Below are 19361 nucleotides of genomic sequence, written 5' to 3' on the forward strand. Positions count from 1 at the left end.
TTGATCTCGGCTCTATGCAACCTCCACCTCCCAGGATTAGGTCATTCTCCTGCCTCAGCCTCCCAAGCAGCTGGGATTACAGGCATGTGCCACCATGCGTGGCTAGTTTTTCTGTTTTTAGTACAGACAGTTTTCAGCATGTTGGCCAGGCTTCTGACCTCAGGTAATTTGCCCACCATGGTCTCCCAAAGTGCTAGGATTACAAGCGTGAAACACTGCACCCAGCCCCAGGCATTTTGGACAAGGACACTCAACCTGTATTGGATCTCTGGGCAGATGAGTAAAAGGGAGTGTGCGTTCCGAGTTGCTTTGGGGGTCATCAGTTTGATATATGTGAAGTCAGTAGGGAACACTCATTGCAGCACTCACATGGATTAGCTCCCAAATACTGGACAGATGGTGACTCCAGGTGTGGGAACATGTGGTCAATACCCCTTTTGGGCACTGAGGAAGAACCAGGCAGACCCCTGGCACAATTAGTGCCTGAAGAATAATTTACTGCTGACTTATTTCTTTCTATATAATCCTTTTATATATAATCATATCTTAGTTTGTAGTCAGAGGAATGTCTAGAGCAGACATGATACAGCGCATGAATTAAGGGAAAAAGTTATACCAGGACAAGAATCTATGGCCAGGCGGTAGTGCCTCTGCCTGAAAGGGCATGTGCTACCCAGCAGGCTGGCCCAGGCGGCAGCGTTCCGTATCATAAAGATATCCGCTGTATGGCAGGCTTGGAGCAAGTCACTCCTCCTGAAAAGGAGCTGCAGTACCTTGCGTCCAGTTCTTGTGCACCTGAGGGCTTAAAACCCCTCCAGTGTAATCGCGCCTAGGTGGCTGTATGCCCCAGCAGCCCTGCTGCTGTGTACTGACTCAAAGCATCCTCCTATAGAATCACTGGAAGCTGCCAGCAGGTGGCTGTGTACCCTGACGGCTCTTTAACTACTGTGCTGACTCAAAGCATCCTCCCAGAGTTCCTTTGAAGTAGCCTGCCCCTAGATAAGGCTAGGGGCACACTGCACCCCCTTCAGGGCGCACGGCCCACCTCCTTGCCTCGGCGACCTAATGGGGGTGGACCCCTTGCTGCCCACTGCCCACTTCCTAGCCTAGGTGACCCAATGGGGGTGGACCCCTTGTTTACTGCTTACATGGCTGTCTTGACCCTATCACTATCCTTAAGATTACCCCACTCACTACCCTGCCCCCAACCTATACCCAATAAATACAGATGCTCCTGCATGTTCAGGACCTCGCCTGTCCCTGCTTGTAAGTGGTGTGCCCCTCGAGCCGAGCTGCACTTTCTTTGTCCTTTGGTGTCCTGTCTTTTATTTCTCTGATCCTGCGCCTCAGCACAGCGATTGGGGACACCCCATGACCCTGTAGGGCTGGACCCTACAGGAACAAACTGTGTGTGTTACATCTAACTCCTGCTGTGAAGGCTCTCACCTCTCTGCGAGGAACTGTGGTTGAAATGCAGGCCACTACCTGTCAAATCCTCAGCATTTACTAATGATACATAGGTGACTAGAAGCAAAATACATGCACTTTTATCCCTTTCTTATTTTCTGATGATACAACACAACATGCTAATATAATATTGTGACAAATCTTCCTAGGCCGCGCAATGGCTCACACCTGTCATCCCAGCATTTTGGGAGGCGGAGGCGGAGGATCACTTGAGCCCATGAGTTCAAGACCAGTCTGGGCAGCACAGTGAGACCCCATCTCTAGCTCTTTGTTCCTTGGGGAGTAATTCGGGGGATGAACTGACAGCAGTGTTGTCATCTGGCACAATCTGCCTTGTAAATTCTTTCTCCTGCAAGCTGAGTAATGTGTTCTTGCCCCTGGCAGGTTCCCAGAACCTTCTGGCTGGGAAGATGACTTCCAAAGAGGGTCACACCGCGCAGAGTCCGTATGAGAACTCTGCCTAGGTCTCCGCACTGACATCTGTCCCGTTGCACACTCTGCCATGACCTGAGGTCAAAAAACAAACACTGCAGAGCTGGCAAAGGCCTTTAATACAAACGGGAGAAGGCAGGCCGCCCCCCGCCCCCCGCTAGCGCAGGAAGTTCCTGGGGTACAGCTGGAAGAGCTTGCCCTCCTGCGTAGGCTCGAAGCCGTACTTTTCCAGGTTGTCGGGGTCGAAGGTACCGTCCTTGAAGTCCTCTTCGATGGCGGGCGCCACGACCTCGCTGAAGAGCTGCGCGGCCGTGAGTGGCGCCTCCTCGCCCGCAGGCGCGCGGTAGTTCACGTAGGGCTTGAGCTTGAAGCCGGTCAGATCTGGGACGACGAACTCCGGGACCATCTCCTTGACCTGCACGAACCTCCAGCCGGCCGTGAGGAAGCCGGTGTACTTGGCGCCCCGGCCCTTGCGGCCCCTGAAGCTCCGCGGGCCCCGCTTGCTCGTCCACTTGCTCATCCGGTCCGCGCCCCGGACCAGGCAGCGCGCCGCGGCGGCCAGGACGCCCATGCCGCGCCCTGCGGGAGGAGACGGCGTGGAGTCGTGGCCCGGGGAACCCGGCCGGCCCTGCCCCCGGCCGCGCGCGGCGCCCGCCCCAGCCCGACAGACCCACCTGGACCGGAGACCCCCCCACGCGCTCCACGCGGCCCCGCAACGGCTCCGGCACCGACCCGGCGCGGACGCAGCTTCGACCTCGCTCCGCTTCCGGCCGCCGCGTCGCAGCAAGAGCGGCTCCCATTGGCCACGGTCGCCGCGTCCAATAAGCGGCCTCAGTCTGGGAGGAGGCGTGGCCAGGGGAACTCGGCCAATGCGAGGAGCCCGCGGGATGGCGCGGGGCGGGGCGCGGGAGCCCGGGAAGAGGAGGGCGGGGCGGGGCGGGGCGGGGCGGGGCGGGGCGTCGGCTCCCGGGTGAGTGGCCGCCCTCAGCGCCGCGGTCCCTGGCGTCCCCATCACCCGCCATTGCCGGGGTTCGTCCGCCTGGTGGCCGGCGGTGCCCCGGGAGCCCGGTCCCCCTGAGGCCCTGAGGCGGCGTCAGGTGGTCGCGGAGGACGCGGGCGCTGGACCGGAGACAGCTCCTCCGAGCGGAGCCGGCAGCCGCGCGGGGAGAGCCCGGGACCTCAGCCCGGCAGTGGTGTGGGAGGACTCGAACCCTCGCGGTCCCCAAACTCATCAGTAATTTGGGACCCAGCATGTCCGGTTTGCGCGCTGACCCCGCCGGCCCGGTCACCCTCGCAGGCGGCCTTCCACCTGCCCACGCGGGAGTCACCCCCAGCCGTACCCCCACACCCCGGATCGACCCCCTCTCCAGGTCCGCCCTCACATCAGGATCCACCCCCTCCCCACCAGCACTCCCACACCCCGGACCCACCCCCTCCCCAGCTGCACCCCCACACCCCGGACCCACCCCCTCCCCAGCTGCACCCCCACACCCCGACCCACTCCCTCCCCAGCTGCACCCTCACACCCCGGATCCACCCCCTCCCCAGCTGCACCCCCACACCCCCATCCACCCCCTCCCCAGCTCCACCCCTACACCCCGACCCACTCCCTCCCCAGCTGCACCCTCACACCCCGACCCACTTTTTCCCCAGCTGCACTCCCACTCCCCTATCCACCCCCTCCCCAGCTCCACCTTCACACCCTGGATCCACCCCCTCCTCAGCTGCACCCACACACCCCATTTGCCCCCACCTCACCTTTACCCTCTCCCCAGTTTCATCCCTTCCCCAGCAGTACCCCCACACCCCAATTCACCCCTCCCTGGCTCCAGCCTCACACCCAGGATCCACACCCTCCCTAACTGCACCCCTACACCTCCAATCCACCCCCTCCCCAGCAGCACCCACATCCCGGATTTACCCCTCCCCAACTCCACACCCCCAAGCTGCATGCCCCTCCCCTTTGGTGTCCGCACACCCTGATCCAACCCCATCCCAGCTGCACCCCTACACCCTGATCCACTCTTCCCAGCTGCACTTACAAACCTCGTATCCACCTCCTCCCCGGCTGCACCCCTACCCAGGTGCACCCTCACACCCGATCCACGCACCACCCCCAGCAGCACCTCCCCTCCCGCGGTGCTTCTCTAGCGGGCTGCTCACATCCCAGCCGCACTGGGCCCGGCTCCCGCTGACCTGCTTGGAGCTGCCCCATCTGGCTGCAGTTCTGAGTTCCGGGATGGCCACGTGAGGGCTGTTTACAGAGGGAAGGAAGTGGCTCGGCAGACCAGAGGACAGACGCTTCTCAAAAGACAGCTTCTCTTCCTGGAGAACAGACTTTTTCAGCAGGATTTTCCTTTCAGTGAAACATAATTTGACTTGAAAAGGAACCCAGGGAAAAGTCTGAGACCACAGCTGTCTGTCTGGGTGTGAGCCTGAGTTTTCCTCAGGCTGTCTGCTCTTCACCCCTGACTGTTCTGTTTTTAGCCATGGAGGAAGAGAAAGATGTCGGCCCAGAGGTACGTAAGTCAGGGGGCCGGATCGCTGGACTTCCCAGTTATGGGGCATTTCTGGACCAAGAGAAGGCTCCTCTTGACGTCTTCTCTGCCGAGCTCTTTTGCCCTTGGCTTCTTGGAGCCTGAGTACGGTGGGAGTGGTGGTTCTGGCCCCTCTCTGCCGCCTATCACAGCTACCAGGCTTGTTAGCTAGTGGTGGCCCATGGGCACTGCCTGAGGCCTTATCTTTTCTTCCCCTAAGGTCACAATTGCTCCTTCCAGTTTCCCCTTAGGACTTTGCCTGCTGGTTTTGTTTAAAATCATTTTCTTAGTCAAACATCTGTAGCCACATCACAAAGGCCTTTATTCCTAAACTGGAAAACTGGATCCATTAAAGCGGCAGTGAAAAGTTAGAAAAGGCCGAGATGCCCCCCCTCAGGAGAGCGAGGGTGTGACTGGGTCCTGGGCCGCCGTGGGAGAGCGGGCGTGTGACTGGCTCCTGGGCCACCGTGGGAGAGCCTTCCTCGGATCCTGGCTCAGAATCAGTTGCTGAGCTCAGAGGGACTCACTTCGAGTCCTTAAGTGAAGGATGTGGTCTCAGGTGCTTCTGTGCACCCCACCTGACTGAGAGTGAGCGCAGGGGTGCCCCTGTCCTGAGGCACAAGCACCCAGCCTTCTGAACCAAGTTCTGTGCACATTCTCATTCTGTCTTGGTGCAGAATTGTGTCTTTGAAATGCGTTTCTGAATGCCCTTCTGACTTCCCTGGGTTTTCTGGCACAGATGGCCTTATCTGAGTCCTGGCTCTCTACAGCAGGTGGGCAGGTGGGCAGGGGGTGGGGCTGCTTTAGGCCTTTGCTCTTGTCTTTTTTTTCTTTTTTTTTTTTTTTGAGACGGAGTCTCGAACTGTTGCCCAGGCTGGAGTGCAATGGTGTGACCTCAGCTCACTGTAACCTCTGCCTCCTGAGTTCACGGGATTCTCCTGTCTCAGCCTCCCAAGTAGCTGGGATTACAGGCACACACCACCACACCTGGCTAATGTTTTGTATTTCTAGTAGAGACAGGGTTTGGTTTCACTATGTTGGTCAGACTGGTCTCAAACTCCTGACCTTGTGATCCACCCGCCTTGGCCTCCCAAAGTGCTGGGATTATAGGCGTGAGCCACCGCGCTCCGCTAGGCCTTGGCTCTTGTGTAGAAACTTGCAGGCTGAACAAGTCCTATCCGGTTCCTGGGTGCTGGGCAGCAGGCGTGGGTCCCAGCAGGAATGGAGAGAGACTTCTTGGGGAACCATCAGCGTCCTCTGCTGCTGCTCACTTGCCACCCTGCCCTCACCCTCTCTTCCCTCCCTCCCTCCCTCCCTCCCTCCCTCCCACAGACCTGGGCTCAGAAGTCTGGTTCCCCCCTCCCCCACAGACAGCAGCACACAGACTTCTTGGCCTCTGCCTCCTTGCTTGGCATGTAAACTGGTGTTGAATGTTCTCAGAATCCAGATGGCTCATTGGGGTCTTGAGCTCTGCTCCTCCTGGAGCTGAGAGGGGGCCTTGGCCTCCCCTGTGGCTGGGCCTGCTCCCTGAGACCTGCATCCCAAGGATTGCATCGGCAGCATGTGATGTGTTAGTGATGCCCAGGGTGGCCGCCGGCCCTGGCCAGCTGTGTCCCAAGGAAGCCAGGTTGCCCTCTGAGTGCTTCATAGCAGGGGGCTCAGAGGGCCGCGGCACCCTGGGCGAGGTCACTTCTTCCTGGAAGTCTCTGGGGCTGGTGACTTCTCCCCTCACTCCCAGCTCTTCCCCTGCTGCTCTGAGCAAGTCTGGGCTGGGAGGCCTGGCTGTGGCCGCTCATGCCCGCCTGACCCCGTGTTCTCTGCTGCAGGGTGGCTTCTGCCTGGGCACCACCCTACACTCGTGGGGGCTGCAGTTCACAGAGGAAGGTTCACCATCCACCATGGTAATCACCTCATGCTGCCCTGGGGCCAGCCCGGGGGGCCGTGGCCTTTTTTCACCTCTTCCCATCCTCAACCCCTGGCTCATTCCTGCTCAGGCCTGCGGCTGGGGCAGGGGCAGGCTCAGGGCTCGCTGACAGGGGCTCTGTCTCTACTCTCGGCAGCTGACAGGGATTGCGGTTGGAGCCCTCCTGGCCCTGGCCTTGGGTGGTGTTGTCATCCTTTTCATGTTCAGAAGGCTTAGTCGATTTCGTGAGTGTCTTGGATCTGACGCTGGCCTGGGGGTTTGGGGGAAAGCATGGGTGTCTTGGGATGTGCTTTGAGCTCCTGGGAGGAGTCCTCAAGCCCCTGTGGGTTTGGCTAGAATCCAGTGGCCTGTCTGGGCTCAGGCTGAGCACGCTGGGTTCAGGAAGCCAAGTCTGTTCAGAGTCCTGTCCTGAGCAAGGCTTCAGTGGGAAGCGGAGAGGGTCCCCCTCTGTTGGAGACGAGCCTGTCCCCCGGGCCCTGTTCCCTCATGCTGTCTGAGTGTGGCCCGGTGCTGGCCAGGATGAGAATACGACTGTGGCACCTGCACGGCCTCTGCCAAGGCCCTACCTCAGCTGCCCCTCTGCTCCCCTGCAGGACGGGCACAGCCCACTCCTCAGTACAGGTTCCGGAAGAGAGACAAAGTGATGTTTTACGGCCGGAAGATCATGAGGAAGGTAGGTGCTACCCCAGGCTGTTCACGGCTCCCCTGAGCAGGCCCCTGCGGGAGGGACCCTCTTGCCGTGGGCTCCCCAAGTCCGGGCAGGTCTTGGTGTGTGCTGCCGTCTCCCCGGCTCCACAGCTCTGCCACCACGCTCAGGGTTTGGGGAACAGTGTAAATCATCCCGAATGGTGTCTGCTTCCTCCAGCTGAACCCAACACGTTTTACCCAGAAATACCCCTCACCCTCTCAAACATCAGCTCCATCTGACCTGGAGGGGCAGCTCTGGGCAGGTCTGTGGTGGACAGGGGCCGGAGGGGTGGGAAGGTCCTGTCCGTCCCCAGAGCGGAGGTTTATTTTAACAAGAAATTCGAATGGAAAGCCACTTCCTAGGAACGTCGCTGGGGGCCGGTGGGTGCAGAGGGCTTTGTGCCCCGCCAGAGGCTCCTGACTCTGGTGCTGAGCTTGGGTCTCTGCCAGGCTGTGGGGTACTGGGCTGAGGACAGAGTCTAGCCCCTGGGAGTTGAGGGTCTAAGTTCCCTGATTACCGGCATGTTTGCACTAAGCTGAAAGCTGTGTGGCTCACTTTCAGTGTCTGGGTGGTTCAGCCTTGGTTTAACCCTTCCTGGTCTTTGGCCAACTGGGCTGTCGGAGGCCTCCCCTGGCTGCCTTCCTGCACTCCTGAGGGACCCAGGAAGTGCTCAACAGAACACCCAGAAGCGTCACAGAAAACGCACAGACTGATCTCTTTAAAGCAGTCTGTGTTACCTTTCTCTGGTTGCACAACTAATTTGCGTTCTTCATAGAAAACTTGAAAAACTCAAGAGGGGAGGGATGTGGGTATCCGTCTGTGGTGTGTGTCTTCTCATCGGTGGTAAGTGCTGGGAGAGGGCAGGTGAGTTAGGGCTGCCGGGGGCTGGGGCTGGGACAGGTTTAGGCAGCTGGGAGCAGAGTTGAGGTGGTCTGTTGAGTGTCGGCCATGACCCAGTGGCCCTGCAGGGGACAGGGAAGCGGAGGGCCTAGAGGAAAGGTGCGGCGAGGCCATGGCTCTGGACCGAGGGCAGCAGGCAGTGGTGCCGCAGCGAGGTGGCCTGTCAGTGTGCAGGGTAGGACCCAGGCCTCTGCTGTTCTGGTCAGTCAGGCGGGCACTGCCTGGACAAGGGAAGAGACTATTCCAGAGAGGGGACAGAGTGGGCAGTGGCCCCGGGTCAGAGGGGAAGTGAGGGTTAGAAGGTTGGTGGGGACAGTGGTGGATTTTTTTTTTTTTGAGATGGAGTCTCTGTTGCCAGGCTGGAGTGCAGTGGTGTGATGTCAGCTCACTGCAACCTCTGCCTCCTGGGTTTAAGTGATTCTCCTGCCTCAGCTTCCTGAGTAGCTGGGACTACAGGCGTGTACCACCACGCCCAGCTAATTATTGTATTTTTTTTTTTTTTTTTTTTTTTTGAGACGGAGTTTCACCCTTGTTACCCAGGCTGGAGTGCAATGGCGCGATCTCGGCTCACCGCAACCTCCGCCTCCTGGCCTCAGGCAATTCTCCTGCCTCAGCCTCCTGAGTAGCTGGGATTACAGGCACGCGCCACCACGCCCAGCTAGTTTTTTTGTATTTTTAGTAGAGACGGGGTTTCACCATGTTGACCAAGATGGTCTCGATCTCTCGACCTCGTGATCCACCCGCCTCGGCCTCCCAAAGTGCTGGGATTACAGGCTTGAGCCACCGCGCCCGGCTAATTATTGTATTTTTATTAGAGACAGTGTTTCACTATGTTGGCCAGGATGGTCTCGATCTCTTGACCTCATGATCTGCCCACCTTGGCCTCCCAAAGTGCTGGGATTACAGATGTGTGGGCCACCGCGCCCGGCCAACAGTGGTGGACTTTTGTAGGAAAGGGTCACGTTGACCAGCATGAAAGCCAAGGATGGAGTGGCCGTCAGCCTTTGGGGCAGTGGGGCCGGCAGGTGTGAAGCCCTGGGCTCTGGAGGCTTGACTTTCAGGGACGGTGAGGACGATCCCAAGGACGCGTGGGGCTGGACAAAGCTGTGTCGCTGCCAACATTCCCTCACAGGCCGGGCGGGGTGGAGAAATGGCACAGCCAGACCCGGGAGCTGCAGGTGGGACCGCGGGAGGCCTGCAGGCAGGTCCTGAGGACTGACCCCTGCGGCGGCGAGCGGTGGCGAGTGGCTCACGGGGTCAGTGCCTGGGTGTTTCCCTCGGCTCTGCAGGTGACCACGCTCCCCAACACCCTTGTTGAGAACACTGCCCTGCCCCGGCAGCGGGCCAGGAAGAGGACCAAGGTGCTGTCTTTGGCCAAGAGGTACAGAGGGTCCTTGAGAGCACATCCTGCCCAGCGTGCCCCCGATGGTGCTGGCCTCCCTGACCCCGAGCTGCCTGGCGTACTGGCCGCTGACGCTGTGGCTTTTGAAATCGCCTGACCTGCTTAAGGCTAGTGTGTGTCTGCCTTGTAGGATTCTGCGTTTCAAGAAGGAATACCCGGCCCTGCAGCCCAAGGAGCCCCCACCCTCCCTCCTGGAGGCCGACCTCACAGAGTTTGATGTGAAGAATTCTCACCTGCCGTCGGAAGTTCTGTACATGCTGAAAAACGTTCGGTGAGAGCGGGGACGGTCCAAGGGCCGCTGCAGCTCCGGGTCCTCCCTGGCTTCTCACTGGGGACTGACTCCAGCTTGGCTGTCTGCGTTGGGGGATAGTTGGCAAAGCCCATCCTGGGGCTGCTGGGGTCTGTGCCTCGTGGTGGGGCCTCGCGATCTGCTAGCACCTTCACCGGGTCTTTCTTGTTTTGTTGAACGATTTCCGGTGTTTCATCTTCAGTGATGAAGCCAGAGCAAGAGTGAGAAGGCTGTGGTGGGTCCAAAGCCTTGAGCCTGGGTTCCGCTCTACGCCCCTGTCTTGTTGACCAGCCCCCAGACCGCGCCCCTTCCTTTCCCTGGCCAAGCTCACCCTCCCGGAGGCCACCTTTGCCTTCCTCCTGTGTGTATGTGGCTCAGGGTGACGGGTTGAAAAGTTCTCTGAGCTGCTGGGCGCGGTGGCTCATGCCTGTAATCCCAGCACTTTGGGAGGCCAAGGCGGGTGGATCACAAGGTCGAGAGATCGAGACCATCCTGGTCAGCATGGTGAAACCCCATCTCTACTAAAAATACAAAAAATTAGCTGGGCATGGTGGCGCATGCCTGTAATCCCAGCTACTCAGGAGGCTGAGGCAGGAGAATTGCCTGAACCCAGGAGGCGGAGGTTGCGGTGAGCCAAGACTGCACCATTGCACTCGAGCCTGGGTAACAAGAGTGAAACTCCGTCTCAAAAAAAAAAAGGAAAGTTCTCTGAGCTGATGGAAAACAGGCTCACGGGGATTTCAGGACTTTACGGTTGTGTTTGGCGGTGACGCCAGCGGCTTGTTGGTGGCCGTGTGCTCTCGAGACTCCCTTGGAGGTCACCCTCCTCCCCTGGAAGGACGTCACACCGTGCACTCTGACTCTTTCAGGGTCCTGGGCCACTTTGAGAAGCCACTGTTCCTGGAGCTTTGCAAACACATCGTCTTTGTGCAGCTGCAGGAGGGGGAGCACGTCTTCCAGCCCGGGGAGCCCGACCCCAGCATCTGTGTGGTGCAGGACGGGCGTCTGGAGGTCTGCATGCAGGATGCTGTGAGTTGCAGGGCGGGGGCGGGACCCTGTCTCAGGTTGTAAAGCGTTTCCCATTGAAAAGTTAGGCAGAATTTTTATTTTAATTTCTGTTGGGAAAACTCACCATTTTTATTTTTTAGTACATTTTACTTATTTTTTAACAACAGGGTCTCGCCCTGTCACCCAGGCTGGAGTGAGTGGTGCAGTCTCAGCTCACTGAAGCCTTCACCTCTGAGGCTCAAGTGATCCTCCTGCCTCAGCCTCACCTGTAGCTGGGACTGCAGGTGTGTGTCATGATGGCCAGCTAACTTTAAAAATATTTTTGTAGAGATGGAGTCTCACTTTGTTGCCCAGGCTGGTCAACAATTCCTGTGCTCAAGCCATTCTCCCGTCTTGGCCTCTCAGAGCCCTGGGACTACAGGCAGGAGCCACTGGGCCTGGCAACCCTTTTCAATGTTTTTTCCAAGACCTTCGATGGTTCAGTGGTAAGCCACTGTATTGATCTGCCATGATCAGCTGAATCCTTGCTCTATTTTCAGGTTTCTAATAAAATAAAATTTATTTAATTAAGAAAATAATTCAGGCCAAGGTGGAAGTTTGCCTGAGCCCATGGGTTGGAGACCAGCTTGGACAATATAGTGAGACCCTGTCTCTACAAAAAATAAAAATAATTAGCCAGGCATGGTGGTAGCACTTGTGGTCCCAGCTACTTGGGCCTGAGGTGGGAGGATCACTTGAGTCTGGGAGGTCGAGGCTGCAGTGAGCTGTTGACACCACTGCACTGGTCCAGCCTGGGCAATAGAGCGAGACCCTGTCTCAGAATGAATAAATAAATAAATAAGGAGCGCAGTCGGTGCTTCCTACCTCTGTTAATCACGCTCGTTGAATCGCTGCGGGGAGTTGGGGCTGGGCAGACCCTGCCGTGGCGTCTTGCGTGTGGGGCTGCTTTCCCGGAGGGTGGTGTTGCTTCGTCTGTCCGGGTAGTTTTCGACCCACACCTCCCATTGCTTGTTCTTATTTAAAGCACACACTTAGCAAACTCTGGCCTCTGTGTGATCATCCCCCTGACCTGCAGGGCTCCTGCCAGCTGTGGTTCAGGGAGTGGGCACCGACCCCGTGGCCCTTCCTTCCCTGCCCATCGGGGTTTCTAGACCAGAAGTGCTGTCTGGGCAAATTGTTTGGTTCTCTTAGTGTGTGGCTGGACTTGATGAGTTATTAGGAAGGAAAGGGGCTTGGTTCACCCATCTGGGGCAGTCAGAGCCCGTAGCTCCTGGGAACGGGGCCACCCAGCTGGTGAAGCAGAGGCTTTTGTTGTAGCTCATGTGGGCTGAAGGACTGGAGCCTGCATCCCTCTGGCCTCATGGAAGGGACTGGGGTCAGATTTGGGCAACTTCATAAAGAATTTTCCTGGGTCAGGCTGAGATGAAGTTCTTACATTGTTTGTTTCTTCGTTTGTTCTAAGACAGAGTTTCACTCTTGTTGCCCAGGCTGGAGTGCAGCGGTGCATTCTCAGCTCACCGCAACTTCCACCTCCCGGGTTCAAGCGATTCTCCTGCCTCAGCCTCCCACGTAGCTGGGACTACAGGCGTGCGCTGCCATACCTGGCTAAGGTTTTTGTATTTTCGGTAGAGACAGGATTTCTCCGTGTTGGTCAGGCTGGTCACGAACTCCCGACCTCAGGCGATCCGCCCACCTTGGCCTCCCAAAGTTCTTACATTGTTAAATCACCAAAATAGCATGGTTTCTTTTCTTTTCTTTAACCTAATGGGAAATTATATCAAAGTTCCGGAATTTAGGCTGGTAGTAGCTGAACCGGTCCGTGGAGCCCTTACAACTAGTTCAGTAAATGAGCAGGGCCTGGGAACGTTTGCCTCGGTCCCCGCAGTAAAGACGCGTCATGGGTGGAGAGCTGGGTCTCCTCCTCCTTCATCTCTTCTTTCCTTGCCCCTGCTTCTTGCCTGTTTTACCCCCGATGCCAGCAGGTCCCTCTCACCCCCAGCCCTCTGTTGAGGCACCCGCAGCCGGGATGGCGCCTCAGAGGGGCAGGCCTGTGGCCCTACTGCCCCGGGCTGGGCTGAGCCTCCTCCGGGCCCCGTGGTCGTGGCCCCAGACCTGACGGCACCCACTCTGCTCTCCGAGTGCAGGACGGCACCGAGGTGGTGGTGAAAGAGGTTCTGGCAGGAGACAGTGTCCACAGCCTGCTCAGCATCCTGGATATCATCACGGTGAGTCCCGCTGCCTGGGTCGGCCCTGGAGGCCTGGGTGCTCTGTGTTGCCTGGACGGCTGGCAGGGATTAAAGGCCAGGTCTCCACAGTGACCTGAGGGGAGCGGAGTTTGGTCCAGGAAGGCGGGAGGAAGGAGGAGGGAGCTTCGTTCCGGCCACAGTGCGTTGAAGAGTAGCCAGGCGTGTGGCTAAGGGTTCTGGTTGTCTCTTAATGACTGTTTTTGAACTGGGTAATAGATGCATGTGGTTCAGCACTCAAAAGGCACAGCATTGTGGAGGGAAACGTTTCTCCTGTCTGCAGGCCCAAGGCCCTCCCGGGGACCTGCTGCCCCGTTTCTGGCAGTCCTGCGGGGCTCTTCCCTGCTGGCACCATCTTTCTGTGGCTCCGAGTCTTTTGCTTTTCGTTACACAGTGAATGTCTGCTGTGCCCATCCTTCCTTACACCAGAGGCTGGGCTGAGGGATTAATCTTTAGGGTGGGCTTGGCAGGTTCCAGGGGATGCACACTTGTAATTTTGAAAGATGCTGTGAGTCCCTCGCTGGAGGGAGTGTCTGTGCCCAGCATGTATGATGCCCGCTCCCCACTCTCACCAGCACAGTGTGCACCTGATGTCCAGATTAAAAAACCATGTGTTGCCGGGCGCAGTGCTTCACGCCTGTCATCCCAGCACTTCGGGGGGCTGAAGTGGGTGGATCATGAGGTCAGGAGTTTGAGACCAGCCTGGCCAGCATGGTGAAACCTCGTCTCTACTAAAACTACAAAAATTAGCCGGGCATGGTGGCAGGCGCCTGTAATCCCAGCTACTCAGGAGGCTGAGCAGGAGAATCGTCTGAACCCTGGAGGCGGAGGTTGCAGTGAGCCGATACTGCGCCATTGCACTCCAGCCTGGGTCACTGGGCAACACTCTATTTCAATTTAAAAAAAAATTACTTATCATGTTATCGTATGATTTTCAACTTTTTATTATCGAACAGTTAAAAAATGTGCAAAAATAGTAAAACCACCCATGTACCCAACGTTAACTAGAATTTTTTTTTTTTTAAGGTAGGGTCTTGTTGTGTTGCCCAGGCAGTGGCACGATCTTTGCTCATTGCAACCGCTACCTCCTGGGCTCAAGCAATGCTCTCACTTCAGCTTCCTAAGTAGCTGGGACTGCAGGCATGCTCCATCACACCTGGCTAATTTTGTGTTTTTTTGTAGAGATAAGGTTTTGCCATGTTGGCCAGGCTGATCTTGAACTCCTGGGCTCAAGTGATCTGCCTATCTCAGCCTCCCAAAATGCTGGCATTACAGGCATGAGCCATCATGCCCAGCCATTAACTAGATTTTTTTTTTTTTTTTGAGACAAGGTCTTGCTCTGTTGCCCTGTCTGGAGTGCAGTGGCATGATCTTGGCTCACTGCAGCCTCTGTCTTCTGGGTTCAAGTGATTCTCCTGCCTCAGCCTCCTGAGTACCTGGAATTACAGGAATGTGCCATCACATCCAGCTAATTTTTGTATTTTTAGTAGAGGTGGGGTTTCACCATGTTGGCCAGGCTGGTCTCAAACCCCTGATCTCAAGTTGTCCACCCACCTCGGCCTCCCAAAGTGCTGGGATTACAGGCGTCAGCCACTGCGTTTGGCTCATTAACTAGAATTTAATGTTTGTTTAGTCTTCTTTTTCTTTGAGTAAAACCTACATGCAGTGAAACAAATCTTTAGTGTCCATTAGCTGACTTTCGTTAAATGCCTATCAGCTCAAAAGGGGTGGCTGATTTTAATCTTACTCCTTTAAGTTATACCTTTGCATTCATTTTTAACTGTGTATCGAGGTAACTTTTACCTCCGTTTCTTTAGCCTTCGTTAGGATGGTTTTCCAGAGCTCACCAGAACCCTGGCTTGGATACATTCAGGCAGAACCAAGTGTCTAGGTCCTTGCATGCAGCCCTGTGGTGGAGCCTGGGTGGTGTCCTCTGATCCCATCCTGCATTCTTCTGCTTAGAAAGGACATAACAAGCTCCAGCCACACGTTTGGGTGTCCAGGGTGCTCACTCTGCTCCCAGCAGATGGGCACAGGTAGGCTTTGAGCTGTTTGGGGCCTGGCATGGAGGCCTGGGTGGCACCTTGGCATCTCATGCTCCCTGGGTCTTACGTGTCTTCATGAGATGCCTGTGCTGGGGTGGCCGCCTGCCTGGGGAGGGAGTAGGTACCCACCTCCTTTGAGCAAGGCTGACCTGCCATTAGAGGGCTGGTCCTCATCTTTGAGGGAGCCACCAACACGGCTTGGGGTGGAGTGGGGTCCCAGCCACCAGACCCCACTCTGTGTGCCTCTTTGGGGCCTCGGTTAGCATGTGTCTCTGGAGCTGTGGTGGGCTTCTTGGGAACTCCTGAATGTGTAAGGCACTCGTGGGCCTGAGAAAAGCTGAGAAAGGACTGGAAGAGCTCTGGTCCACACGGACGTCAACCTGTTCAGCCACGTCGCTCATGGGTGGTTGTGACTGCTTCGTGGATATGATTCACAGCTGAGCCATGTAGTGTACTAAGGTTAAATCTCCTTTCTTGCAACTTTCTGTTTTTCCTGGAATTAACAGTTGTGTTATTTTTTGGCTGCTTGGTGTTTTTTCTGTGCACCTATTACAGATTTATGCCCTGAACCAGCAGCTCCATGAGCAGTTCTTTTCTCTGGGAAAAGCCCTTCCCTGGAGCCCCCATCCTCTTGCCCAGTCTGACCCTCCCCAGGCCTGCTGTCCAGCCGCCATCCTGGGTCACCCGTCCTCCCACGCACAGGGCTCTTGCTGCTTCCTTCTTGGCGGGCTTGCGTTGGTGGAGTGCAATGAATCCTCTGTTTACTTCCTGAGACAAGGTGCAAGGGAGATATATGTTTTGAAATCTTAGAAATCTAGAATTGTCATTATTCTACACTCTCTGTGTCTTTTCGTTGTACTTTCTTTTTCTTTCTTTTTTTTTTTTTTTTCAATTCAGACGAAGTCTTGCTCTGTCGCCCAGCCTGGAGCTCACTGCAACCTCCGCCTCCCAGGTTTAAGCAATTCTCCTGTCTCAGCCTTCCGAGTCGCTGGGACTACAGGTGCGTGCCGCCACACCTGGCTAATTTTTTGTAATTTTAATAGAGATAGATTTTCACCATGTTGGCCAGGTTGGTCTCGATATCCTGACCTTGTGATCCGCCCGCCTCAGCCTCCCACAGTGCTGGGATTACAGGGATGGGGATTACAGGTGTGGGCCACTGCACCTGGCCTTTTTGTTGTACTTTGTAGATTTTTTCAACTTTAGTTTCCAAATCTTCCATTGAATTTTAGTTTCTATCATAGTTTTCAAGAGTTTTTTTCTTTTATCTGAATGTTCTTTTTTTTTTTTTTTTTTTTTTTTTGAGACAGAGTTTCGCTCTTGTTACCCAGGCTGGAGTGCAATGGCGCGATCTCGGCTCACCGCAACCTCCGCCTCCTGGGTTCAGGCAATTCTCCTGCCTCAGCCTCCTGAGTAGCTGGGATTACAGGCGCGCACCACCATGCCCAGCTAATTTTTTGTATTTTTAGTAGAGACGGGGTTTCACCATGTTGACCAGGATGGTCTCGATCTCTTTACCTCGTGATCCACCCGCCTCAGCCTCCCAAAGTGCTGGGATTACAGGCTTGAGCCACCACGCCCGGCCTGAATGTTCTTTTTAAAAAAGTATTTTGTTCTTATTTTTGTTTTGTGTTTTGAGATAGACTTTCGCACTTGTGGCCCAGGCTGGAGTGCAGTGGTGTGATCTCAGCTCACCGCAACCTCCGCCTCCCAGGTTCAAGTGATTCTCCTGCCTCAGCCTCCTGAGTAGCTGGAATTACAGGCATGAGCCACCAGGCCCAGCTAATTTTGTATTTTTGGTAGAGATGGGGTTTCGCCATGTTGGTCAGGCTGGTCTCAAACTCCTGACCTCAAGTGATCTGCCCACCTCAGCCTCCCAGTGTTGGGATTACAGGCATGAACTGCTGTGCCCAGCCTTGTTTTTATTTTTATTTTTTGAGATGGAGTTTCACTCTTGTTACCCAGGCTGGAGTGCAATGGCATGATCTTGGCTCACTACAACCGCTGCCTCCTGGGTTCAGGCAATTCTCCTGCCTCAGCCTCTTGAGTAGCTGGGATTACAGGCACGCGCCACCATGCCCAGCTAATTTTTTGTATTTTTAGTAGAGACGGGGTTTCACCATGTTGACCAGGACGGTCTCGATCTCTTGACCTCGTGATCTACCCGCCTCGGCCTCCCAAAGTGCTGGGATTACAGGCATGAGCCACCGCGCCCGGCTGTTTTTATTTTTTAATTTAAAAAAAATTTTCTTGTTTTTACGCCATGGATAGAGTAGGATGAGGTTTTCTTTTGCTCCCTCCTCTGTTTATTTTGTCTTCAGTCTTTCAGATCAGGGGCTCTTCTGCCTCCAGCAGTCAGTTTATGTGTGAGTGAAGTCCTTACTGAATACAGGTGCAAAACAGCCGAGTTGCATCTCACAGAAATGAGGTAGAGCTCAGGAAGCCAGCAATGAAAAGCACATGCTGTGTAATCTCCCTCACCTGAGGCTCAGCTACCAGCTGCCTGACACTTGAGGACAGAGGATGGCCAGCCAGCTTTCTCTGTAAAAGGCCAGAGCATAAAGATTTCAGCCTTATGGGCCGCATGGTCTCTCTTGCAGCTACTCAGTGCGGCGATCTAGTGTTCCAAAAAAAACTTTCCTTTCTTTTTTTTACGGAATCTTGTCTTGTCGCCCAGACTGGAGTGCAGTGGCACGATCTCAGCTCACTGCAACCTCTGCCTCCCAGATTCAAGCAATTCTCCCGCCTCAGCTCCTGGAGTAGCTGGGACTGCAGGTGTGTGCCACTGTGCCCAGATAATTTTTTATATCTATAATTTTTTATAGTAGAGATGGAGTTTCACCATGTTGGCCAGGCTGGTTTTGAACTCCTGACCTCTTGATCCACCCACCTCAGCGTCCCAAAGTGCTGGGATTACAGGCGTGAACCACTGTGCCTGGCCAACTTTCTTTACAAAAACGTGCGCTTGGAAGGACTTGGCCCTGGGGGCTGTTTGCAGCTGGGGTAGAGGTCTGGTTAGTGGCTACCTGTTAGGGGTTTGGGTTGGATATTGACTTGGGGAGACAGAAGGTAATCTGGATTGCTGGAAATGTTCTGTACTGTGGGTAACACCCCCTGGGGCACCGAGGATGAAGAACTGTGCAGACCCCAGGCATAGTCAGTGCCTGAAGCGTAACTCACTGCTTACTATGTCTAGCTAATATACATAAGCATACTAGTCCCATATAATCTTTCTATATAATCATATAGGTATTGTGGTTGGAAATGTACTGACACATTTAGTGCTGATTTCTAGAATCCTTCCGTGTAACCATATAGTCGTTTGTAGTAGGAGGAATGCCCAGAGCAGTCCCAGAACAGAAGCAGCACATGGGAAAACAGCCAGACCAGGACAAGAACCAAAGACCCAGGCGGTGGCGTCCCTGCCTGAAAGGGCAAATGCTATATGGCAGGCTTGGAGCAAGAGCCTCTCCTCCTGATAAAGGAGTTGTAGAACCTTGCATCCAGTTCCTGTGGAAAGTAGGCCTCAGGCCTGAGATCCCGCAAATAACCGAGGGAGGGAAGAACACCTCTGGTGCGACCAGTCACGGCGGCTGTACACCCTGTCAGTCTTTTCTCGCTTTTGTGCTAGCTCAAAGCATCCTCCCATAAATATCTTAAGAAAAGAGCACAAGTCTGTCAGCTCCTACTGCATTGGCTTACAGCAGGCATCCCCAAAGGTCACCTAATGTAGTCAACCAGGGATGAGATAGTGAAATATTGGGGATGGCTGATTACTTAGAGCAGGCGTCCCCAAACTACGGCCCGCGGGCCGCATGCGGCCCCCTGAGGCCATTTATCCGGCCCCCTGCCGCACTTCAGGAAGGGGCACCTCTTTCATTGGTGGTCAGTGAGAGGAGCACAGTATGTGGCGGCCCTCCAACGGTCTGAGGGACAGTGAACTGGCCCCCTGTGCAAAAAGTTTGGGGATGCCTGGCTTACAGTATCCTTCTATAGGAATCCTTTGAAGTCTCCAGTCCCCCAGATAAGAAGTGTTGCACACGACACTTGTTGCACACAGCCCACCTCCTTGCCTTGGTAACCTAATGGGGGTGGACCGCTTTTCTGTACAGGACCCTCTACTACTGCATATGCCACGGCCCCCTACTGTGCACGGCCCACCTCTCTGCCCAGGTGACATAGTGGGGTGGCCCCCTCACTTGTGACTCACGTGATTATGTATGCCCTATCACTAAGCCTATAGATGATGAACTCACTCACGACCCTTCCCCTGCTTGTGCCTAATAAATACAGACGCTTCTGCACATTCAAGGCCTTGCCTGTCCCCTCTCATAGGTGGCGTGGCCCCCCAAGTCTGGCTGCTCTTCCCCAGTTCTTCTTGGATCCTGCACCTCAGCACAGCATAAGGAGCACCCCATGACCCTGT

The 19361-nt window shown here is 55.5% G+C and overlaps 2 protein-coding genes across 8 annotated transcripts in view; one reads left to right on the plus strand and one right to left on the minus strand.

Annotated features, from left to right (window-relative positions):
- Positions 1–1999: 1999 nt before the first annotated feature.
- Positions 2000–2777, minus strand: MRPL41 (mitochondrial ribosomal protein L41). The gene is made up of 2 exons (XM_039461396.2): positions 2574–2777; positions 2000–2478 (listed from the first exon to the last, which is right to left on the minus strand). The coding sequence occupies exon 2, from the start codon at positions 2468–2470 to the stop codon at positions 2057–2059; it is 414 nt and encodes a 137-aa protein (XP_039317330.1). The 5' UTR covers positions 2471–2478; positions 2574–2777; the 3' UTR covers positions 2000–2056.
- A 1067-nt stretch (positions 2778–3844) lies between these two features.
- Positions 3845–19361, plus strand: part of PNPLA7 (patatin like domain 7, lysophospholipase) — a 70817-nt gene continuing 55300 nt past the window's right edge. For 3 of the 7 annotated variants that reach the window (XM_039461399.2, XM_039461398.2, XM_074394416.1), the window contains exons 1-8: positions 3845–4418; positions 6263–6337; positions 6497–6584; positions 6954–7033; positions 9238–9329; positions 9481–9621; positions 10509–10668; positions 12792–12872. In XM_039461399.2, the coding sequence (XP_039317333.2) occupies positions 4389–4418; positions 6263–6337; positions 6497–6584; positions 6954–7033; positions 9238–9329; positions 9481–9621; positions 10509–10668; positions 12792–12872 (747 nt within the window). In that variant the 5' untranslated portion in view covers positions 3845–4388. Of the gene's footprint in view, positions 4419–6262; positions 6338–6496; positions 6585–6953; positions 7034–9237; positions 9330–9480; positions 9622–10508; positions 10669–12791; positions 12873–19361 lie in introns of those variants that run through there. The other 4 variants (XM_074394415.1, XM_039461397.2, XM_074394417.1 and 1 more) reach the window with 4 other exon arrangements.

This window comes from Saimiri boliviensis, chromosome 2 (genome assembly GCF_048565385.1).
Source record: "Saimiri boliviensis isolate mSaiBol1 chromosome 2, mSaiBol1.pri, whole genome shotgun sequence".
Lineage (NCBI taxonomy): Eukaryota > Metazoa > Chordata > Mammalia > Primates > Cebidae > Saimiri > Saimiri boliviensis.

What these genes read in the sequence shown, in the direction of transcription:
- MRPL41 (XM_039461396.2), bottom strand. Translation starts at nt 2,470, where the DNA reads ATGGGCGTCCTGGCCGCCGCGGCGCGCTGCCTGGTCCGGGGCGCGGAC.